Here is a 26,120-nt window from a genome sequence, read left to right as displayed (position 1 = left end):
GTGTCCGGTCCCAGACATAAGCTGTGCTTTCTCACACTCGCCTTCCTGCTGTAGCCGTGGTTGTTTGAACACTGTGTCTGAGGCGGTTTATCTGTCAGCATCTCCGGCTGTGTGCTGTAGCTTTTGGCACAGTTTGCTTTCCTAGAGACTAACCAGTCCCCATACAGTGATGAGCTCATATAAGCCAGAATGAACCCAAATGCTTCAACTCAATCTCTCTACTCAGAGAGAGGCAGGTAGGGAAAGAGAGAGAGAGAGAGAGAGAGAGAGAGAGAGAGAGAGAGAGAGAAAGGTATAGAGAAAAGAAAGAGAAAGTAAAAAAAGGAATGAATGGGGAGATGGTGATGGAGAAAGGGGCAAAGACAAAAAGAAGGGAAAGAAATGTGGGATGTCTGTATAGAGAGAGAAGCAGACAGACAGAAAGAAGAGATAGAAGAAGAGTGACAGAGGAGAGAGGAAAAAAGAAAGCATAGAGAGAAGAAGTGAGAGAAAAAGAAACCACAGGAGGACAAAGAAACAAAAAGAGAGATGGAGGAAGAGAAAGGCAGAAAGAGGGATGGAGAGAGAGAGAGTTGACAAAAGCAAAAAAGGCAGGAGGAAAGATGGGAAAGGGAGAGAGGTACAGAGAGAGAGAGAGAGAGAGAGAGAGAGATAGGGAGAAGTATAGAGAGAGAGCACTCATGCTGTTTTCATACATTCCTGTTGTGATCCTATATTCTTTTTTTCCGATTTACATCCAGTGGACACAGGAAACACAGGAAGTTAAGGATGTCTATTAAATAACAAACAGCTGAACATAAACAAGCCACTGAATAACCTCCAGCAGAGATGTTCACCCACCAAACAAGTTCAGAAGTTCAAACACAGGCATGTGTAACATTCTTCTCCCAATATCTTTTACACATTGAGCAACGATTAGATTATAGAGTTACCATTCTAATAACTGACCACGACTGAACTGAATAGCACGGCTGGCTCTGCTACTAACTTTTGGATATTTGGCATACACTCTGTATGATTTTAAAAGCTAAGAAGGCCTTGAGGGAATCTGAAGTTTCTGAGAACTTACTGCAAGTGAATAACGTTATAAACCTCACACTACAAAATTTCACCCATCACCATAACAAAAACAGAGCCAAGAAAGCTAAGACAGATTCATTTATATAAAATGAATAAATGTACTGCACACATCCTACTGTGACTGTGGTGTAGTGATTTACTGTGTGCTTTGATGTCAGGAACTGAGATCACGTATATGTATGCTGTCTGTAATATAAATTTACCTTCTAGGGTCATGAACTTCCACTGAGAACTTCTTTTCTCTGAAGTACAGATTCTCCAGCTGCCTCCATTGAAACACCTGAGAAAAGTAAAAAATGACTTGAGAATGTTTCCACAGCTTTCATCCAGAGATTCGCCAGCATTTCTTGACTCTTCAGCTTATAATCTCCATCCACGTTGGAAGACAGTGTCCACACACACACCACCACCAAGTAGGGACTGAGTACTAATCCACAACACAGGCCACAACCAGAATGCTCTTCTCTTTGTCTTTTTAAAACTGCTCTTTAGACTCCTGAGAACACTGCTGCTGTATGTGTGTGTATGTAAGAGTGCTGCACTCTGCTCTGTGTGTGTGTTAGAAGGAGAGTGTGTTTGGAAGGAGAATGAGCAAGAGAGGGAGGAGTTAGCCCCCTCCCCGGCCCCCTCCTTCCCTCTGGGACACACACTTCCTGCTCCCACCATGGCCTGTGTGTAGGCGGGGTCTGCGGAGAGTTCAGCGTGACGTGGGTATGTGTGTCCAGATTGTACTCTCCAGCTTTGTTCAAACCCCCCCAAACTTTCCTCTTCATTCACTCATAAAGCCAAGTTCTGTTTCTCATTACACACACACATAATAGGGTTTGGTATATTACACACACACACACACACACACACACACACACACACACACACACACACACACACACACACACACGTAGAACTCCTGCAGCCATCAGCTGAATAGATGAGACATAGAGAAAGAAAAAGAAGAACGGGGAGAAAACACAAGTCCCCATTAAATAGATCTTTACTAGAACAACTCCATGCTCTTATAGAGCTCGGTTTCCCTCTTTGTAAGTAGACTGATTTTGCTCTTGAAATGACTGATGCATCTAATCTTGGGTCAAGTCAAGAATTCAATCAATAAAACAATGTTCCTCTACACTTTCTCTTTTTGTGTCAGAAAAACTACAGAGAGAGGACTAACACTCCAGTAAACTAACCTAGAAAGCACAACAGAGCAAGGTTATCTGCCTGCCAGACATCTGTCTGTCTGTCCATCCATTTGAACATTCAACCGGCCGTTCATTCCGTCTTTTTTCAGACATTGCCATATACAAGTCAGATAATGTTTCAGTGAATCCTGCATATGTAGAGACCATTTCACTCGTTTCTCTCTGTTAATGCTGTTGTGTGTAGTTCAGGATGAGCGCCGTAGCAGACTGGGAGTCTTGAACTGGAGCCTGTCGATCATGCATGCTCATCAGAGTATTAGAACCACCCCCAGGCAGTTCTCAGATAGTACTAACAAATCTAACAAATGACACCAATGTTTTGAACATTTATCTTGTTTATATCTTGTTACTGATCTACCTTGTTTTTATTCATTCAAACTTGAAACACTCAATTTTAGTTTCACACAAATGTTTAACTGTGTTCTCTAGGACTTTAAGGCCCAGTCACACTACACCTTTGTCAATGAAATTTTGCAAAAGAAATTAGTTCTGCTTTGGCGGAATTTCCCATAATTAGCAGTTTTACAATGCCAACTTCCTGAGCTGACAAATTTTGACCTGGCCCAACTTTGAAATGCATTCTTGATCAATAGCGCTACTGCTTTGGCTGTGTTAACCTCTCAAGGGACGGCCCCTCTTACAGCAGCACTGAAGATCCAAAAAGTTGGAAATGCTAATTTTTTAGCAGTGTATAAGCACAACTCTTCTTACATTGCTCCCCCATTAGCTATGAATAAACACACACAAAAGAGGAAAACTGTATTTGATGGCAGAACTATCTTCACTTTTGTGATTTGATTTTACTATTTATGTTAGGGCGAGTTAGCCAGTTTGCTAACTGCTGGGTTAGCTCCTTGGCTAAACACAGCTGCACGTGCCAACCACAGCAGATTTTTTTTGCTACATATTGTGCTCATGAGACATAATTATCTAATATAATTATGCTTACTTTTGTGTTTTTAAATGTCTATGGTTTGGGAGATGGCTAGCTTGCTAACTGCACCAAAATCAATCTGGACAAGCTTTTGACATGTGCGTTTTGCAAGGCCACAGAAACTGTGGCTTTAGACTAAACGTCAGGAAGTCTGCTACAGAAAACACACACAACCTGTGGAATAAGCATATAATATGGTAAAATTCTGAATCACTGTTTCTTAATGGATCTCTGAATCATTATCATCCTCTATTTAGCAATAAAGTATATTTCAACAGCCATTGGAGTGTTATAAAGCAGCGCATTAGTGGCAAAAACACACACACAATAAAAGTGAGAGAGGGATTAAAAAGAAAAAAGTGCGAATAAAGGGAAAGGGGAAAAGAGGAGAAAAAGCAGAGAGAGTGTGGAGGGAGGGAGTTGGCTTTGAAAAGCTTAAGAATTTTAACAGCCTGGGAAAACAATGGACAGATGAGGGAAGTAGGGAGGAAGGGTACAATGTCAGACACATACCACATACACACACACACACACATACCACATACACACACACACACACACACACACACACACACACAAATGTGTTCCCCCATACATCATTCAGATGCTGGTGCTAAACTGCAGAGCAGATAGATGGTGCTGTTTAAAGTTAATGTGTTCAGCCTTCTGAGGGGCCATGACGCTCTCCAGGGACGAAGAACAAATTTGACCTCAACACTTTCTCACCAGCTTTCATCTAGCAGATTCTATCACTCATACTGCTTTCCCTCAGAGAGAGAGGGACAGAGTCTAGAAGTCTGAATGATCCGTGACATCTAAACACTTTCAGACTCTTAGTTCTAGCAGTGGCCAATGAGGCGAAGAGGCATTAGTGATGCCAAAGAACATTCTGTGTACAACAAGGTGGGTCATGGGATTCAATTATTGTTCTGGTTGAACACAAATCTAATGTTTATGTGTGCATGCACATGCATTCTCAAAAGGCATGCACAGACTGTAATGCCCCTCATTACTGTAAATACAGTCAGAAGTGAAAGTAAAGTAAAAGTAAAGAGTTTGGGCCCACACCAAATCCAGTCCAGCTATAAACCTAAGGCATTAGGGAAAAAACATATTAGACAATGTGACAATATATATATATATATATATATATATATATATATATATATATATATGAATGATTTTCGACAAATTAAAGAAGACCAATTATGTTTTCTTGGACGTGTGGCATCCTTAGAATTCAACCTTGAAATTTTTTGACAATGGAGAGAAATATATATATATATATATATAAGGTACCCCATGTGGGAGCTCCATCTAATTCTCTTTTTGCTAGTTTGACCTACATGTAGCTGTACAATGAGAAGAGTCTGTATGACTGTAAGAGGGAAGAGAACTATTAAGAACTTCAACTCTGGAGCTCTGACAGGTTCCTGCTTTAAACTAGCAGGCTGGAACCCCCTTGATGAACAGAGGAAGTACTGAGAGACAGAACTGAGTGACAGGGAGGAGATGGGGTGCGAAAACTTCATTACAGGAAACATAAGACTGAAAGCGTAGTTTAAAGGACATAAAGTTAGAAGGAGAAAGAGCAAATTGGCCACCCCACAGTGCTCTGTCAGAAGCAGTTTCACATACTGCATATTGTCTTCATGTGTTAGCCACTTAGACACTTTCTTACACGACTATTGTTATGTGACATACATTTTGCCTGAAGATCATGGCTAAAGATAGTACCGTGCTCCAGAGCGGAAGAGTGAAAGACAATGTCTGGCCTTTCAGTATGTTTCTGCTGACTAGAAGTATGGAGCCAAGAGTCTGCCAGCAATGCTCTACATAAATGTCATGGGTGTGTCATTATTATGACTATCATACACTATTACTAACTTTCACAGAACACACCCACCATGGATTCGGGTCATACAATGAGTCTCCATACCAAGACACTCTCTGGAGGAATTGTGAATTAGTGCGCACACACACACACACACACACACAGACACACACACACACATACATACAATCTGCAGGAAGGGTGAGTGTGTGCTGTGCTCAGACAGTGTGAGTTGTGATGAGTGTTGTTGAGAATGAAGACAGACCAGGGCAGAGGTCAGTCCAACGCCAGACAGGACACACACACACACACACACATATAAACACTCACCACTGACTCACTAAGGGAAATAATTAAGCTCAAGGTCAGAGCATGTGAAATGTCGTGCAGTACATTCAAAATGAACTTCATTAGTGATTGTCTCCACAGATGATGCGTTGAATTTAAATGTGTAAATCATTGACACATCAATACTAGGAATGTGCCAATACCACCTTTTCCCTTCCAATACTGATACCTACTCCTTAGGTATTTGCCAACCCTAAGTCTATAAAACCTAACTACTTGATAATTGCCTATTAATCCTGATACTTATTTCGCCTCCCTTCAAATGTGTTTAAACACACACACATATACATACATATACATACACACACTATATATCCAAGGCCTGGCTCACAGTCTCTGCTCTAATTCATCCCAAAGGTGTTCTATCAGGTTGAGGTCAGGACTCTGTGCAGGCCAGTCAAGTTCTTGCACACCAAACTTGCTCATCCATGTCTTTATGGATGTTGCTTTGTGCACTGGTGCGCAGGGGCCATCTCCAAACTGTTCCCACAAAGTTGGGAGCATGAAATTGTCCAAAATCTCTTGGTCTGCTGAAGTATTAAGAGTTCCTTTCACTGGAACCTAGGCCGAGCCCAACTCCTGAAAAACAACTCCACACCATAATCCTCCTTCCACCAAACTTTACACTTGGCACAATGCAGTCAGACAAGTACTGTTCTCCTGGCAACTGCCAAACCCAGACTCATCCATCAGGTTGCCAGATGGCAGAACTTTACACCACTGCATTCGACACTTTGCATTGCGCTCGGTGATGTAAGGCTTAGATGCAGCTGCTTGGCCATGGAAACCCATTCCATGAAGCTCTCTATGATGTTCTTGAGCTAATCTGAAGGCCACATGAAGTTTGGAGGTATGTAGTGAATTCAATGATTTGGATGGGTGAGTGAATAGTATATATATATATATATATATATATATATATATATATATATATATATATATATATATATGTGTATACACACACACATACACACACACAGAGTTGAGCTTTCATCATTTAGGTTTAAGCAAACAGCACGTTTACTCAGACGCGTCATGGTACAACATCAACATTTCTAACTGCTGTGATGATCAGTGGTAACGCTTGTTCATTTAAGCTCGAGCTGCGCCTGTAGTCAGCTGAGAGTTACTAGTGGTGACAGCTAGAAAGCACAAACACTTCAGGATTCAGGATTGCAATTTAATTATTGCATACAAGAAAAGACAATTAAATTGTAAATCGTAGTTATTTATTTGGCAATTATTCATCTGCTAAATTTCCATGATTGTAACAGACGTATGTACATCACTCATTTTGTGTAAACTAAACCTGCTCTATTAGTGAGCAATTTGAACCACAATTCTTTGCAAAGTTCCTGAGTGAATCATATTAATGTGTCCAATAGACACTCAAGGGGCTCCCCAACTTTGTCAGACTACTTAACACTTCCAGTATGCAGTGATTCATGTAGGCAACATGCAGTTCTTCTAGTGTCTGCAGCTTGAGTTCTTGTTGCTGACTTTGGCCTGTGGGCTGAAGGGTGTGTTTCTTTGTGTGTGTGCAGGAGGGGATTTTAGAGCGGAGAACAACTGGGGTATCAAGCCCTCACATAAACGTATCGACTCTTAAGTTTTACACATCTCTCCAAATAGTAAACAGCCTGTGCTCACAAACACAAAAACCCTGCACATTAACTAACACACGGGCACGCAGTTATTACAGCATAACATCAGGAAGGGGTTAAATCTCATTAAATAAACCAAACCGCTACCTCAGTTTGCAACTGGCTGTGGCTTACTTAACTGAATCCCCTGCCTTCACACAGCTCACTATGGGTGGTTAACAACCCATAACCATTAACATATGTGAAGAAAATGGTAATTTACTGAAACATTCATATATATGTGTGGGTTTGCAGGGTTCAGAGTACTTCCACATCATCATCTGAAGAAGGGAACAGCACTGGTTGGACTAACAATCATAAACAAACAGGACAAAGACTCCCCAGACCCATCTAGCCATGGCTAAACACACAGCACTGACCATGAGTTTGGATTTCTTTAAGGGAAGATATTGCTCTGAAGAACAATGGATCTGCTTCTGGCTCACTGCGCTCTCAGAGGCTGTGTGTGTTTGGCGGTTAGGGGAGGATTTCTCTAAGCTATGCCAAACCACTGGAGAGCGCTTTGAAGATCCGAGAGCTGGTAAACTTGCTGCTGATGCTGCTGAGGTTGGGATATGGCTAATAACACACTGTAGCAGGAATGAAGCATGGTCGTCTGCAGATTCACAGAGCAGGCTGTGTAAGCAAGTACAATGTCCATCAAAAGTTCAGGGACACCTAGCTTTTGGAAAAGGTTGTGATAACTGAGTGCTTAACATTCTGAGTAGAAAGCTAAGTAAAAAACAAATAATAATAGTCCTTCATCAGCAACATCGGCATGCACACCTTTCAAGTGTTGCCACCAACTCTGAGCCAAATATGTGCTTTTAACAATAGATTGAAAACAAATCTTCAGGCAAAATCTGCTACTAATACCATAGAAAACACTAATGAAAACGAAGCTGTCGCAAATTATATACAACGTCTAACTACATAGCTGTATATGTTAATGAAATATTTACTAAATTGTCTACTAAATTGAAAAGTCTTGAAAATCAAACATTACTTGAAACATTTTACAGGAAAGCAAAGCTTCTCAAAACCTTTGACAGGTAGTGTAATTACTGTAGGTGTAAAATGCAGAACATGTTCCACTTGGCTGGTCTATAGACTAAAACAATAAAAATAAACAAAACTAAAACAAAACAGGCTGTTTTTGTTACTGTGCCTTTAAGACTGATGATCTAATATGTAAAAGACCTCTGTCCTGATTGGCTATCCTGTAATCTGTATTTGGCAGTTCAGGCCAAAACACATCTTATACCTTTAACATGAGTGGGCAGGGCTGAATGGGTGTGGGCTAAATAGGTGGATATCTATGAATGGACAGTTTTTTGTGACATCCCAAAAATGATAAATTCAGACCAAGTAGCTTAGTTTCCACATGTGGTCTGTAAAGACAGGGGAATGAATAGCATGTTTTGAAGCTTTAATAGTGTTTACACACTGATGAACTCTGTGAGAAAAAAAAGTGAGAAAAAAAATCAGGTGATCATGTGTGCAGAACATGTTCTATAAAGTTTTCTGTCCCTGCTTACAGTACTGCACAGTGGAACTGCACACTGGAGAGAGATCAAATAGGTGGGGGGGGGGAAGTAAAGCTCGACTATTAATGATTAGGGGAAAAACTCACCTCTATTATGTGAACCGATTTTTCAGCATCAAGAGATGATTGTGCGTTTTGCTTCGCTTGCACCCTTGGTATAAAATTTCTGCAAACACTTCTCTTTTTCTTTTCCTTTCTGCTTTTTCTCCTCTCCTTTCCTGTCTCCGCTCTCTCTCCTTTTTCTCTCCATGTAACAGATCTCTCTAAATAGGCCTGTCCATTTGCCCTCATGCTTGGCTGGATGAAACTGGGCTTTGAACACTATTTTTAGCGTGCGGTTTTGGAGAAAAGTGCATAAACACATTTTTCCACCACCACCACACACAAACTCTGTAAATCCTCCCTCTCTGCTGCAGTGAGCTTCAGAAGGAGCAGGAGTCACAGTGAAACCAAACCAACAAACATACACACACACACACGCAAACAGAAATGTAGGGGTGAGCGTATGATTTACAGGCACCATCTGTCTGAGAGTTTGTGTTTCTCTGTCTCATGTTCCAGCCCACCTTGCCCAAGGGTCAACACAGAGGTCATTACCTCTAGCGGTCAGGCAAAGAGCTGAGGTTATGACACCCCAAGGGCTCAGCTCATGACTAGTCGTGGGTGATGTCATATGATGTGATGTACTCAGTCCATTAAATACACTGACACGCACACGAACAGACAACGCTGACATAGTCAACATTTTCAGCAGTGCTGAGAGTTTCGAGAGAGAAGTGAAGATTTTGATTTCTTAAGTAAAGACAGGTGCTTTCATTTCCCAGAATGCCTTGACAGCACTTCTCCCCAGCCAGAAGAGGTTCATAAAAAAAAAAACACACATTTACAGAAATAGGGCTGTCACTATCAATTACATTAGTGATTGAGTAATTTATTAATTCTGATAACTAATTGAGTTTTTAAAAAGACCAAACTATAAAAAATATAAAAACAACGCATAGCCTTTCAAAGATTCCAACAGCTTATCTAGATAAATCAGGATGCTTTTAAGCTTCCGTTATAAAGACAATGTGGCCAAAAATGCATAAAGACATGGGTGTGCCTAAAGGTTCTGTTTTTTGTAGGACAGACCAGGTACAGAAAGTAAAATCTGCATTATTATCAGGCAAACTGCTCAATAAACACTTCTGGTTAACTTCTTCTTCTTCTTCTTTCGGCTGCTTCTTCTTTGATCTGCCACAGCGGATCATCTGCCTCCATCTTGCCCTATCCACTGCCTCCTCTACTTTTACACCAACCATCTCCATGTCCACCTTCACTACATCCATAAACCTTCTCTGAGGTCTACCTCTTCTCCTTCTACCCAGCAGCTCCATCTCCAACATTCTTTGACCAATACTTCTGGTTAACTAAGATCTATTTATTTTTTAATCAAGTAATCAAGTTTAAGCAATTATTCACATCCTTAGGCTGTGGTCACATCGCACTGTCGCTGCACTTTTTTCTTTACTAGAGTGGAGAAAAACTCTGATGTAATGTGACTTTGGGGGCAATGTTGATGTCAGCTAGTTTACTTTAGTTAGTCAACTTTTTTGTTTGCTTGTTTCTTGTGTACTAGGCAGCTCACCTGGACAAACTCAGTGTGAAGCAAAATTAATTGCTACCAGAAGTGAATTTAGTTTTCGAATATTCTGCATCTTTTCACATTCAAGTAATTCACATTCACATTTCGCCAGGCAGATTTACTTGCATTCCATGCGGCTGGACCACAAAATATGCTGCGACATATCATGACACTTTATTTAAGGGTAGCAAACTCAGAGGAGAAAAAAACAAATGATAAGATGAGCTGAAAATTAAACAGAGTAAGAGATTTCTTACCTTCCTGGGTTTCACTTTGTCCTGATAGTCATACTGAAAGATGCCCTTATAACTTAATCCCAACCACCATGGGATCCCCTGCTTGTCCTGAGAGAGTGAGAGAGAGAGCAAGAGAGAGAGAAAGAGAGAGAGCGTGTGAGCAAGGTGAAGGAAAGAGAGACATAGAGAGGTACAGAGAGAGACAGAGAGAAAGGGGAGGGTGGCAAAAACTACATGTCAGTATTTAATGGCAGAAACATCAAACAGAAAGGCCAACATTATCACCGAACACCTTCACCCAGACATGAAACATGTGTGCAAAACAGGGTCATGAAAAATGATGTGTAAGGGCGTGATGGAGAGCAGAGTGAGTGTGTATGCATGTGTGTATACGTGTGTGTAAACTGAGGCTAATGTTGATAAATTTACATACACTTATGAGGCAGAAAGAGACCCACCTTAACCGCATAGTAATGCACTCCATATGTAGGCAGTGACTCCACTATGCTCATATAACTGAGACAAAGAGAAAGAGAAACAATGAGGTATTAGGCATGAGTCCCTACATATTCCAGCACAACTGCCCTGAACCTGAAAAAATTACCATCACATCAAAACCTTGTAACTCTATTTTTCAGTATTAATTTTGCAGATTGTATATCTGTATATGATTATGCAGTCATATCATGACATATGGACCTATAGAGCTGATCCAACCACCATGCACCGACTCATGAGGGCAACAGTAATTAGTTAATCTAGACAGGCATACAATAAAATAAAAAAAATAGCGGGATTTGTACCACTTTTTGAGCACAACTACAAGAATGTACCATATTGAAAGGTAACATTCGCAAGCAAAAAGACAAATAACTGTTAAGCCCCTATTCTCAGAGTAAAAGTGATGCACGGCAGTGTGGGAAAATCTTAAATGGGTGTGTAAAATTGCAGAGAAGGACGCAGTGCATTGATAAAGCTGATATGTGCACTCATAAGTATTTTACAATGGCTTCAAACATTGCTTTGCCAAACAGACTTCAAAACCTGAACTACTGACTTTGTAACTGATATTTAGATGAGTTGCATCCTTTATGTTAGGCTTGCTGGCTAGTGATAAATAGCAGACAAATGACGGTTGACCATGGGCCAAAGAATTTTCCAAAATCTGCATCCCAAATTATTGTATATCAGTATCAAGTATCAGACAGAATTCTCAAATGGTTTTTCAATGCAAACTGAAACATTCTTCTTCTGCTCATTCAACCACCGCTTGTCATATTTAATTTTCCATAAAGTACTTTTTATTTAAACAGTTAGTCTTGTTGCTATTCATTTATTCTTTCTTACTTGACAATAGCCTGGCCCCTGGACTGCCCACTCAGCTTCTTATAGTGCTCAATGACTCGGTCCTCACTGTAAAAACACACATACAAATGCATTGGGGTTACAGATGACAGTTTTGTGGCAGGAGGATCATGAGAACATGGCTGTCAGCCTGTCTGAATTCCACAGCAGGGAGAAACAGCATACAGATGCTGGAAAGAGAAGTGAAACCAGATACCAGGAATGGAGATAAGTTCAATAGCACAAAGAGCTGTCTGTAAGTCTGCACAGTGTGTGAGTACGAGCATATAAAAATGTCATTTTCATCAGGGATTCTGACACAGAATAGCAGCAGAGCATCAGCATTTGCAAGTCTTATCTGAGCTAAATCATGCCGCACAGTTATTGCAGGAACACAATGCTTCATGAGTTACCCTCTGCATGTGTGTGTATCTGTATCTCACCAGTAAGCGAGAGACGGGTGCTCTTTCAGTGCCTGTGTAGGCAGGGCAGGCAGCTTCTTTAGGTCAGAGCGTGTGGCGTCATTACTGTAATAAAAAAATCCAAATGACCCATTATAACCATTTCCACAACACACTGCATATCACACAAAACACATGATCCAACATGACTTCTTCACAGTTCCTACAATGCACTGAGTATTCAGTGACTCTCAGACTAAGGGGCAACAGTAAGCAGTAACCTGATCACATGTGTAACTATAAACCAAATCTAATGCACAAACAAACCAGTTACAATTGCAGAAGTGCTACAGTTAAACCTCTTCCCCTGTGGAGAGTCCCTACTAAACACAAGCAAAGCCCTCAGATATGAAGCAGAGGAAAGACGAGAGAAACAAATGGGAAAGAAAAGGAGTGGATCAACATGTACATAATAACATGTAATATCTGTACTATGCAAAGGAAAGTAGGGGATGTATGAAATGTGAATGTATGAGATGGAGGACCACAGCAGGACACGGTGAGAAAAATACAGAAAGATAGCGAGCGAGAGAGAGAGAGAGAGAGAGAGAGAGAGAGAGAGAGACAGAGGGTCAGTGTGTGTAACGTAACACTGTTTATTCTCTGCATTCCATTTCCTCCCATCTGTGTCTGTTCCCAGGACTCCCGCCCCCAGCCTCATTCATTCACTGATCTCTCGCTCTCTTGCTCTCTCTCTGTCTCTCAGGGGTGGGAAGGGGGCCTGTGTTTACTCTGCAGTGACACTCCGATACAGACTTTTGATTCTACGATAGTGAGTGCATGCTATTTAAGGTCATTCATAAAGACACAGTCTTTACCTTGTGAAGTCTCCTTTGGCTTCCTGAAAGACAGACAGGTGAGAAATGACAAAAATCTAATTAGTGCTTAGTAGGAACTAAACAGTCATAAGTTCACACACATTGTGTATGTGAGTGAGAGGTCTGCACAGGCATGAATGTGAAGCCCAAACCTGACCCAAAACTGAAACTCTTGAGATCCAATCCAACCAGGTCTGAAACCCAACTTTAACCCAGTCATACTAACAAAGATGGATTATCTTAGACATTGGTTTACGATACTTTACTTTATTGTTAAATGCTTGAGTTGATCAGCAGAATAAATTTTACACACTTCTCTGAAAGCTGACCTTTTAGCTGTAGTGACACTGACTTGGATAGCAGCTGCTGCAGAATGGCCACTTCCATAGTAAATTTGTAGCTGAAAAGATGACGTGACAGTCCTCTTACTGCCATACCTCAATAAACTATCACAAGACCTACACTGTATGTGACCACTGTACGTGTTCTCTTTATCTGATGTAATGTCCAGGTTATAATGTTTCCACAATGAAGATCATTTGATTTGGAATTTAATACAGTTCCCCTTTAACATGACTTTTTTTTGTTTACAACAGTTTACTAAGACTGGGTTTGGTGTACACATACTGGATTATACTAGAGACAAAATATGTAAAAACATGTATCAGTTCATATAACATGACCACACATGCACAGCCTTACCTGCAATATGTAGGAGGCCAATTCAAATACTACTTCACTGTCCACCTCTATGAGCTCCTATGAGAGAGAATAATGTGAAATATGTGTGAATAATATGTCAGCATGGAGGACTGGATGATATGCAGTACCTTCAATTTAAATACTTTATGGCCAAATCCACCTCCAGGTTATGAGGAATCTGCTATGATGCGGTCTAGACTCAAGATACAATGGGCCAGTAAAGCTTAGTAAATATTATACAGCAGCATTATTTAAGACGTTTTTGTTAAAATCATAGGTGTCAGGTTGGATTTTGCAAGATTTTTCGGGCCATGTCATATGTCTTTGATTATTAACATCACGCACACATGCTCAGAAAGTAGGTCCGGCTTAAAGTTTACATCTCAAATGCAAAATGAACATTATACCGATGAAGCTATGATGACAGCAGATCATTCACTTATATCCTTGGAGGAAATGGAAAACATAATATGGCAATACTCATGGATATCAATATTTTCTTACACCCCTAGAAGGGAGTGGCACCTTCAACAGCTTATCCTGCTTCCTATTGTTTATCTTCTGATGCTGTTTACCTGTTTATGGGCTTACTTCACCATCTACCTCTGTTTACTGTTATGCTGAGTAATCATACACATACACACACACAAACACACATCAGGGGGCGTTGATCACTGCACCTCACTCCTCATGCCAGAAACAATGGAGTTAACTCCATCACCACAGGGGGTCAGAAATGTCAGGAATGCCATGTGAAACTTTGCCTCGCTGCGTCTTAATCACTTCAGTTTAGAGCTCTGCAGCATCACACGGAGCGTGACGATTTGTAGCGAGGCAAAATCTCAGCCAGATTTCAACTTCACAAAAGTTCAAAAACACATTTTGTCAATCAGGCAACAGCATGAGCGGCAAACATAACTTTTCTCTGAGGGTAGAGAGGCGCAACAGGAGCTCCCTTTCTCTTCTTTGAGTCCATGGCAGTTTAGCCAGATTAAGAAAATATCCGGTTTTATACACATAAGTATTGCCGAAGATTTGGAATTTCAACTGGATGTTCGATTGAGAAAGCAACTTGCTCAAGCAGGTAAATTGCTTGTAAGAGCTAACTTATTCGTTTGTGTGGACAACTGGAACATTCTGAAAATTCTAAAAACATAAACCAAATAAGTATGTGTTTAGTCTCATTGTAAGCCTCCGTGCATCAGTAGCATAACAGATTGTTTACTGTTCTACATATGCACAATAAGGTTCCTTCATTTCCGTAACGACACAGAAATGCTCACCAGAGGCCAGCAGAGAGATCCAGCATGGCAGCACTGAGAAAGAAAAACTGCTAGTGGACACAACCAGTGTGTGTCAAATCCAATCCCCTGTTCCATTCTATTTAAATTTACTCATCTCACAGCAAAGTGGTAGTTTCCTGCAGTCTGACAACTCAAACATATCTAACTATTTAGTCAGCCATCCTAAAATGCTGAAAAGATCTGAGCACACATGTTAAATGAAATATCTTTGGGCAAGTTTAGCTCTACACCAAGGTATCTTTTGAGGTAAACTGTAAAGCTTTCATGAAAAGTGTTTCAGCTTCACAGGACTTCTTATCCCCCTCCAGTTTTACCCTGGGGCTTTTACTCAAACTGCCCTCTAGCGGCAGAACAAAAACACTGCAAGAGCCTTCATTCATGTGCCTACAATAAAGTCAACCAAGCCAAAATACACACTTGCTATTTCAAATCTTGGCCCGTGTACTGCCTAATACACTATACTTGATGAGAGATAACCTATAAATCCAAGACTATTACACACTGTAAAAACAAACTAAAGTTTAAATTAGTAAATGAGTCCACAAAACAGAATATGTCCCATTATGTACAAAAGAGGGCTTAGAAATAGAGATTATAAATACCTTATAAATGCAGGACTTGGCATTGAGAAAAAACAGCTCAATGGTGGCATTGTCCTTCAAGTAAGAGATGCTCTCTATATAAAACCTGTAAAGAGAAAAGACACAAACATAAAGGTTAGATACCACGAAGCAAAATGAAATCATGTAAGAATGTCAATATTTATTAACATTTTGAAATTGAGACCGGTGCTACAGCTTTCCTGTGCAGTGTCCACATTAACCACTAGGGGTCACAACTCTCACTTTTTCAAAAAGTAGAGGTGTAGAAATGTGACAATGTTTTATAATCAATATTTCGCTGCTGTTGGAACAAAACCTCCAATAAGGCAACTTTACAGGACAAAGAAAAATATTAACTTTTAACTGAAGTAAATATTTTTCCTCAAGTAATTTTGGACCATTTTCATTGGTCCAATTATCATGAAAGTTTGACACATAATGAAGGGCAACTGCCTTTTTCAAATTGTGTCAAAAAAATGAACAACAAAAATAGAGACATAAGCTTTTGTCCCTACATGTCGTTAATGTCCTATTCTTGTTCTTCAGGTTAGTTACCTCAAAGAACAAGGACAAACAACAAAGTGAAAAAAATGGAAGTATCAGGTAATTAACTAGTGGTAAAAAGGGAGGATCTGTTAGCATCCACTCCATTCATGCATAACCTGATCTCATACACACAATCAACACACACACATTATCTAAGCTGCTTATCCTCCAGGGCCGTGGAAAGTGCTGGAGTCTATTCCTGCAGTCACTGGGGAGAAGACAGGAAACACCCTGGACGTCTCCAGTCCATCACAGGGCAGACACACAGTCATATACATTCACACACACCTAACAGCAATTTAGCATCTCCAGTTAACCTCACTGCATGCCTTTGGACAGTGGGAGGAAACCCATGCAGACATGGGGAGATGATGCAAACTCAAAAAAGGACCCTGCTGTGAGGCAACAGCGCTACCCACTGTGCCACCCTAATCTGATTACTAAACCACTAAACCATTCTATATTCATATGCTTACACATACACATTCACAATCCTGTTACCAGTGTAATACAAATGTATGTTCTTGTATACATTTCCAGTTTGTGAAAACAGCAAAACGACAAACACAAATATAGACATTACAGACGCAGTGGCCTTAAAACACAGTGGACACGCAGAAACATGAAAACACTAGAATACAAAATCCTTGAAGCATTAAGTAAATAGGGTGGCTGAGGACACTGAAGCTTTTAATTAGAAGAGTAAGCTAGAGAGAGAGAGAGAGAGAGAGAGAGAGAGAGAGAGATGATTAAAAGTGTATTGGCAGCTGGTTTAATTGCAGATGTGAGTGAGAAGGAAACAGAGTCTTTTACACGCATCAAAGACTTAAGCTCCTCTCAATCAATATCCCAATCAAGAGCGGAGACCAGGATTACACCATAGAGCACTCACACATTTCTACATGTACGTTGCGTTTGCAGGAACCACTTTAGATGTCTGCTCTTACATTTAAAACAAGCTAAGAGAATAAATAGACCATCACAGTACTGATATTAGGGGTGTTATCAGCCCATCCATTTCAATTCATGATACTGGGTTCATGATTTGGTATTCTCATGATTTTTGAACAAAATCTGAATTAAGATTAAAAATGATGGCAATAATCATGTTGTTACACAACTTACTAACAACACATCTGCGAGGCAGGACTGTTGAAGTAACTCCTTAGTGCTGATAATTTACAAATCTTGGTGTTCAAACAATGCAGTATCATTAGATGGCATAATTAATAGAATGTCCATTCTAGACGATGCACATTGTGACATTTTTACATCGTGATATCACAATGTCATGACGCACTGTTACAACTCCAACTGACATTCAAACTCAATCACTGAATGTTGCATTGTGTACTGTGAACATCCTGACTAACCACAGATGTATTTTGGGAATTCGAATGAATCAAACCATTCACACGATCCAACAATAATTTAAAAATTATTAATAATTTCAAATAGTTGTGCAGGACAATCTTTAACCACGTCAGATAATATTCCAAATGCAGGATAATCCCAATTTGTAATGGTAATTATCCATTTCATACAGTCCTGGACAGGCCAGTGCTTGGTGATTGTTAACCAAGTTACAGCTGCAACAGTGCTTTGTGTCTAATTTAAAAACTTGTCATTCAATTATTAATTTGTTTCATGCAAACTATAGGAAGGTGTCTGTATTCCCACTCATGAACAGAACGGAACTTTTAGGCATGTTGATGTGATGCAATATCCTAAATGTACACCATATTTATTATACCCAACATAGATGAGACCCTTGTAGAAACACTGCATTGGTTAAACACAACTGGTGCTGCAGGCAGATATCGTGCCTAAACAAAATGCCACATATGTGGTACAGTGTACATTTTAAGACATCATCACATCACAAAATTAGTGCCAGGTTTCAGATATCAGACAAAACAGCTTCAAGTTTTGGGAATAGTCGCATGAGTAGAAATACGTCTCAGCTCTCGGACATCAGGTAAAATGGCTCCAGAGTAGAAGGTATCAGGCGAAGCTAAACAGCCTCGTAAGAACAGACGTGCAAATGTCCAAGTTTGTGTGGATATTTGTGCAATTTTGTTCTTTATTACTAGTTTAATGACAGGTTAATGTCCAAGTTAGGAAAATACTAGAACTAAAACCTTTTTCTCTTATTATGTCATTTTATTTGACGAAGATTAAGCATCACTCTACATGCTATCACTGTGCTTACCCCCATGTCTGCTTTAGTGCCAGGGTCTCAAAATTAGAAAAATGTTGCTATTATTATTTTATGAGAATACTATCAGACATACAAACCCACATCTACACTGTTTCATTGTTTATCATGATTATTTTCCACTGTTACTTGAAAAGGAGGACTCTGTGACCAGCACAGGCCCAGTCCTAGCTCTTTATTCAGCTCCACAAACATTAATATCCTGTGTCTGTTTACCTCTTAATATGAAATTGTGTTTGAGATTGGCTCTAACTACACGCAGGGACTAGAATTGCACAGCAATGCTAAAGTACCAGCTGCTAAACCCTCTGAGTATGACTGCACTTACATAAACACAAGCGAAAATATAAAGCTGGCATCAGGTGTATGTGTGTGAATGTGGGCACTCTACACAATGAAAACAATAAAAGCCCAAGAGGAGCCGGCATACACTGAATGCAAATACACATCCACCCACCCACACTCACACACACTTGGCAAAGTCTGTCAACAGCTATAATATATTTATGATACGTGCAATTACACTGTTCAGCATCAGATATGCTTTGAATAAAAAATATAAAATAATAAAAAAAAATGCATAAAGCTCATTAACACATTGCTGCATGGTCTTTATAAGCAATGAATACAGTCAAATCGAAACACTGCCATTGACATGACACTGAGATTAATGAAGGTGTTAATGAAAGAAACAGCAGCTCATGATTGGCTGATGGCTCCCATGGCGACCAGTTAACTCCAAGGGTCAAAGTCATTTTATAGGCGCTCATGTTTTGAGTCTGTCGTAATTGACCCTGTTAATTTGTGATAACAAAAACACGCACATGCGCACACACTCGCACACACACTCGCACACTAGCACACACATGCCCCAGTGGACCACTTCACTGTCAGAGTGTGAAGTGTTTCCACTCAACTGCATATCATCTTATGCCAATTAACTAAAACGTACTTGCTGTGCAATTTGTGTGCTTTTCTTACACGCATACACCCCACACCTCTCAGAGCTGTCAGACTACAAGAAACAGGATTTTTTAGTGTTTGTTTAAGGAGCAGAATATAACAGCTGTGTTGGTTGCAGGAACAAGCTGAAAGCTGCTGTTATCACTGTCATCAGATATATCAACATTGGTATAATGCTTTTCAATCAATGAGGGCTGGGTTTCAAACAGCATCTTAGTGCCAAGATCATCATTAAATGGTACAGCAAGCATCTCATTAAGTACTGTCTCCACCAGTTAAATTGATATGAGCACTACGTAGCCTTTGGGAAACTGGGCCCAGGTTGTTTGGTCAGAGCTTACTGTTGTGTAACTGTGTGTGAGAATAAAGGCCATTGTTTTTAATGCGCACACCGACACTGACATCTGACTACAGCTCCTCAATTTCTCAGAGCACCATGGTGTGCCCATCTCTTACTTAACATTAATCCAGCCAATTTACGAGTGGAACCAGAGTCTATGAGTTGGAACCAGTAGGATCAAGGATAATGACCACTGAAGTAGAGTTTAAAAATAAGCCTAAGCTTTTATAGGCAATTATTGCAATGCATTCTATGTAGTAAAGTAGTGCACTCTGTAGCTACACCAAGATGCTACGCGCCACATCAGGTGTGATGTAAACAGTATTTTTAAGGCTGTTTTTTGGAACGGGTATTCAGTTATTCATAGGTAAACGTGTTTTGATGTGTTCAAATGTGATTTTTTAATGTGGAAATTGTAGACAATAGGTATGATATGAAGAAAGCTGCAATTATGCTGCCTGTCTTGCATCAGCACAGCCCCCGATGTCGACAGAGGTTAATTCTTTTCATAGTATGTAACATAACAGCAGAGTAATAGGGAAAATATTTTTATTTGATTATAGTAATTAAAAATATCAGATTCGATTTCTATACCTCCTCCGACATGACCACTAGCAGTCCTCCTGAAAGAGGTTAACAAGGAATGAATTGTATGTGTGCTCATATGAATGCGTTACAGGTGTACTCACCTAACACAGAAGTAGAGGACGATGGGGCCGGATTTCTTGGGGAATTCGTGTTCCAGAACACGTCTGTCCAACTGCAGCCAGCTGAAGTGGCCCCTATAGAGCAGACAAGACACAGAAGATGAGCTGAGCTCTACACTGAGCCCACAACATCACCTTATTAAATAAAACACAAAAAAAACATATTCTGCAATTTAAGTGACGGTAATTAAGACAAGCAAACATCAATTACTATCATTATGCCATTATGTGTATTCATTTAAAAACCGGCACTGAGCAATTAGACCTCCAATAGCAATTATATACTCAGTGAATGGGAAAGTGAGAGCCAGAGGCTGAGAGAGTGTCAGTATGTGTGTGTTTGACAGTGAGACAAAAAACAGCAGAGGAAGCAGCAGTGACTTTATTAGCATGTCCCTGGCGGCATGCCCTCTCAGAAAAGGAGGTTTGTTCTGCAGGGAGGGTCAAAGGTTGCTTGACTATATTTCAAAATGTTTCAAAACTACAAATACCACTAGTCCCCTAGAGTGAGCCTACATGGTTGCATAGCCTGCAGAAAGTGTGTGGGTGGCTTTGCATGTGTAGTTTATTTGTATATATGCATGTGTGTGCGTGTTTGTGTGTGTGTGTATGTGTACGTGTACATGTAGGTGTATAAATACATCTAGAAAATGTCACACAGCAGTAAGCCAGTTTGGTTGAGTTACATACAAGAGATAAGAAAGAGTGTGGGGAGGGTTAAGGGCATATAAACTGAGCCCAGAATAGTTCTGAGGCATTTTAATATATTAAGATCTTCACATCTTTGAAGGAGGGACCAAAATGATTCTATCTCTGCCATCTTTTCCCCTTTGATGTTCAAAAGAATACTCCACTGTTTTTAACTAAATGTCTACAGTACCTGTGGCATCTTTAGTATATGGTCAATTACCATGGACAATAGGGGTGTAACAATGCACTGTGACATTGTGCTATCATAATGCTAACTGTCAAAAAAGGAGATACAAGGTTTTGTTCCAACAGAGACGATATGCCATATTAGGCTATCTAGGACAAACTCACGTGTCATCTGTGTAGGCGATTCCAAAATACTCCTTCTCCTTCAGATTGAAGTGGGATGCTACCAGGTCCAGGAGATCCTTTGCCATCAGTTTGGGCTGAGTGAGAGAATGAGAGAGAGAGAGAGAGAGAGAGAGAGAGAGAGAGAGAAGAGAAAAAGAGAAAGAGAGGTTACACTACTACTACTTCTGAACCAAAATATATTTATCCCAACCGGGCCCAACATTTTGCAGGAACAGCCAGAAAAATCGCACACAAGCAATTTTGCAGAGTTGAGACACTAGAAGACTAAATGTACAGTTTCCATACACACACACACACACACACACACACACACACACAGCATTTTAGAAGCATAATCTGTTGTCACAGTTTCTGCAAGCTAGCATTCCTGTCTTTGTGTATGTGTGTGCTTGTGTGAGAGTGAGTGAGTGAGTGAGTGAGTGAGTGAGTGAGTGAGTGAGTGAGTGAGTGAGTGAGTGAGTGTGTGTGTGGTTAACCATAGATGTGTCACCTGCACTGTGTTCAGAAACTGATATCAACAGAAACCCACATCCCAGTTTATTCAACAAAAATGTTTACTAACACAACCAGTAGACCTCACAGCAAAATCCAAACATTACCAAAAGCCTGGCTGCTTCAGACTCAGTCTGGAACATCAAACACATTATGGAACTTCAAACTCACTCTGGAACATCAAACACATCATGGAACATCAAACACATTGTGGGGCATCACACCGATTTTACAACACCAAACTCATTCACATTATGGTGCATCAAACTCCTTCTAGAACACCACACTGATTTTACAACACCAAACTCATTCACATTATGGTGCATCAAACTCCTTCTAGAACACCACACTGATTTTACAACACCAAACTCATTCACATTATGGTGCATCAAACTCCTTCTAGAACACCACACTGATTTTACAACACCAAACTCATTCACATTATGGTGCATCAAACTCCTTCTAGAACACCACACTGATTTTACAACACCAAACTCATTCACATTATGGTGCATCAAACTCCTTCTAGAACACCACACTGATTTTACAACACCAAACTCATTCACATTATGGTGCATCAAACTCCTTCTAGAACACCACACTGATTTTACAACACCAAACTCATTCACATTATGGTGCATCAAACTCCTTCTAGAACACCACACTGATTTTACAACACCAAACTCATTCACATTATGGTGCATCAAACTCCTTCTAGAACACCACACTGATTTTACAACACCAAACTCATTCACATTATGGTGCATCAAACTCCTTCTAGAACACCACACTGATTTTACAACACCAAACTCATTCACATTATGGTGCATCAAACTCCTTCTAGAACACCACACTGATTTTACAACACCAAACTCATTCACATTATGGTGCATCAAACTCCTTCTAGAACACCACACTGATTTTACAACACCAAACTCATTCACATTATGGTGCATCAAACTCCTTCTAGAACACCACACTGATTTTACAACACCAAACTCATTCACATTATGGTGCATCAAACTCATTCTAGAAGTAAGTAAGTAAGTAAGTAAACATTTATTTATATAGCACTTTTCTAAGCACAGCTACAAAGTGCTTCACAAACAACAAGTACTAAAAATAGAATGATAAAACAAAACAGATACATATAACTATAAAAACAGTACAGCTACATTCATAAACAACATAAAACTGACATAAAACCATAAAAACAATGCAGCACTATCCAATAAATAACAAAAGCATCACCTGTGACCAAAAGCTAATGAATAGAGATGCGTTTTGAGTCTTCCTTTAAAAATGTCCTTTGATTCAGCTAGTCTAACATCCAAAGGCAGAGCATTCCACAACTTGGGGGCATACACGGAAAAAGCACAATCTCCCTTTCGTTTCCGTTTTGTCCTAGGGACCACTAAGAGCCCCTGACTAGATGACCTTAGTGATCTGGTACTAGGATACGGTGATAATAATTCTGAAATATATTTTGGCACATCACCGTGCACCGCCTGGTATGTTAAAACCAAACCAAACACCACACTGATTTTACAACACCAAACTCATTCACATTATGGTGCATCAAACTCCTTCTAGAACACCACACTGATTTTACAACACCAAACTCATTCACATTATGGTGCATCAAACTCATTCTAGAACACCACACTGATTTTACAACACCAAACTCATTCACATTATGGTGCATCAAACTCCTTCTAGAACACCACACTGATTTTACAACACCAAACTCATTCACATTATGTTGCATCAAACTCCTTCTAGAACACCACACTGATTTTACAACACCAAACTCATTCACATTATGGTGCATCAAACTCCTTCTAGAACACCACACTGATTTTACAACACCAAACTCATTCACATTATGGTGCATCAAACTCCTTCTAGAACACCACACTGATTTTACAACACCAAACTCATTCACATTATGGTGCATCAAACTCCTTCTAGAACACCACACTGATTTTACAACACCAAACTCATTCACATTATGGTGCATCAAACTCCTTCTAGAACACCACACTGATTTTACAACACCAAACTCATTCACATTATGGTGCATCAAACTCATTCTAGAACACCACACTGATTTTACAACACCAAACTCATTCACATTATGGTGCATCAAACTCCTTCTAGAACACCACACTGATTTTACAACACCAAACTCATTCACATTATGGTGCATCAAACTCCTTCTAGAACACCACACTGATTTTACAACACCAAACTCATTCACATTATGGTGCATCAAACTCCTTCTAGAACACCACACTGATTTTACAACACCAAACTCATTCACATTATGGTGCATCAAACTCCTTCTAGAACACCACACTGATTTTACAACACCAAACTCATTCACATTATGGTGCATCAAACTCCTTCTAGAACACCACACTGATTTTACAACACCAAACTCATTCACATTATGGTGCATCAAACTCCTTCTAGAACACCACACTGATTTTACAACACCAAACTCATTCACATTATGGTGCATCAAACTCCTTCTAGAACACCACACTGATTTTACAACACCAAACTCATTCACATTATGGTGCATCAAACTCATTCTAGAACACCACACTGATTTTTAACACCAAACTCAATCTGGAACATTAAACATCAAAACTTATGGAGCATCATAAGTATTCTGCAACATCATAACTGTTCTAGATCATCAGACCTGTTCTGGAGCTGTATTTTTTTAACGCATTGTGTGAAAATTTTTTGATGAACGCATCCAAGAAAATTCTCCAAAACTGCTTGGAATAAAATCATTTTACATTAAAGTATATTCAGCCCTCTCTTGTGAAGTTACTATTTTGGAGATACTTGTTTTTCTTTGGACAGTGGCGATTTGCAGCTTAATACTAGGCTTCTGCACTTGTGTTTTCTCTCTGTTATTCACTGCAACATGGATTGTCTACCCGTGCCCTAAACATGTATAAACCAAGCCATGCTGTGTGTGTCTGTGTGCCATGTGTTGTCCACAGGCCTGTATTTAAATGCTCTAATTATTGTTTCTGTTCCACACAGGCCGCTTTCAATTAACTCCACACACACCCACATACGTATACACATATGCTACACACACTCACGCACAAAATAATCATTTAAGAGAGCCAGCATGCCCACACACACTAAAAATAACCCACAGAAATCTGGAACAAATATACAATTATAGCATCTGCCAACAAAGAAGGAAAATAGAAAGAAAGAAAGAATATGAGTGAAGAGAGAGAGAGAGAGAGAGAGAAAGAGAGAGAGAGAGAGAAGTTGAGATAGTGTTGAGATACAAGAGAAAGAGTAATCATTTTCTCTCTTTATTACGATTTGTGTATGTAAGGCTTGGACATTAAGCCCCCATAAGTTAATTGGCGCAAAATTATTGATAAATATCAATTTTGATAACATTTTAAAAGTTATTTTAAAGAACACACATTTAGGCTCCTGAGTGGTGCAACCATCTAAGCATTGTCCCTAACATCAGGAGATCCCTGGTGATGCTACTGCCATCCGTAGCCAGGAGTCCAAGAGAGCACAATTGGCCTCGCTCTCTCTGGGTGGGTAGGATGGCCCCCTTCTCCTCCCATCACTCAATGTGATGCTAGTTAGCGCAGGCGTCTGTTAGCTGACGTAGCAGATCTGGCGGTTGGCGCTTTCCTCCGAGCGCGTTTGGCTGTCCAATGATGTTGTGTGAGCAGCAGTTCGAAAAAAAAAAAGCAGTCGCTTCAGAAGAAGCCTGTGCTAGCCTTCACTCTCCTAGCGTTAATGGCATCATGTGATTGGGGGATTCCTAACTATTGGGTGGAATTGGAGATGATTCAATTGGGGAGAAAAATTAGGTTAAAAAAAAAAAACACACATTTTATGGTTCTGGCTATAACGCCTTAGACATGACTAAAACTTACATTTTACCTATTTATATTGTGGTTGTTATCAATTATTAGCAATGAATTACATGGTCTCAGCTTTATGTCTGCACTAGACTTTTACTACATTCAGTTGCACTTCTGAGTGGACAATACAGTTTCCATATTTCTGTGCTGTAATATCACAAAAAGAGAAACATACATAGAAACATCACATT

The 26,120-nt window shown here is 39.9% G+C and overlaps 1 protein-coding gene across 10 annotated transcripts in view; it reads right to left on the bottom strand.

Annotated features, from left to right (window-relative positions):
* Nucleotides 1–26,120, bottom strand: part of frmd4a (FERM domain containing 4A) — a 175,958-nt gene that overhangs the window by 17,138 nt on the left and 132,700 nt on the right. For all 10 annotated transcript variants that reach the window (XM_017722136.2, XM_017722217.2, XM_017722050.2 and 7 more), the window contains exons 3-12: nt 21,491–21,585; nt 20,432–20,524; nt 15,676–15,760; nt 13,770–13,826; nt 13,068–13,090; nt 12,232–12,315; nt 11,792–11,857; nt 10,903–10,960; nt 10,466–10,552; nt 1,284–1,360 (exon numbers count right to left, since the gene is read on the bottom strand). In XM_017722136.2, coding sequence (XP_017577625.1) covers nt 1,284–1,360; nt 10,466–10,552; nt 10,903–10,960; nt 11,792–11,857; nt 12,232–12,315; nt 13,068–13,090; nt 13,770–13,826; nt 15,676–15,760; nt 20,432–20,524; nt 21,491–21,585 — 725 coding nt within the window. The remainder of the gene's footprint in view (nt 1–1,283; nt 1,361–10,465; nt 10,553–10,902; nt 10,961–11,791; nt 11,858–12,231; nt 12,316–13,067; nt 13,091–13,769; nt 13,827–15,675; nt 15,761–20,431; nt 20,525–21,490; nt 21,586–26,120) is intronic.

The sequence above is a fragment of the Pygocentrus nattereri genome, chromosome 7 (assembly GCF_015220715.1).
Source record: "Pygocentrus nattereri isolate fPygNat1 chromosome 7, fPygNat1.pri, whole genome shotgun sequence".
NCBI lineage: Eukaryota > Metazoa > Chordata > Actinopteri > Characiformes > Serrasalmidae > Pygocentrus > Pygocentrus nattereri.
This window is presented reverse-complemented; position numbering and strand designations above follow the sequence as displayed.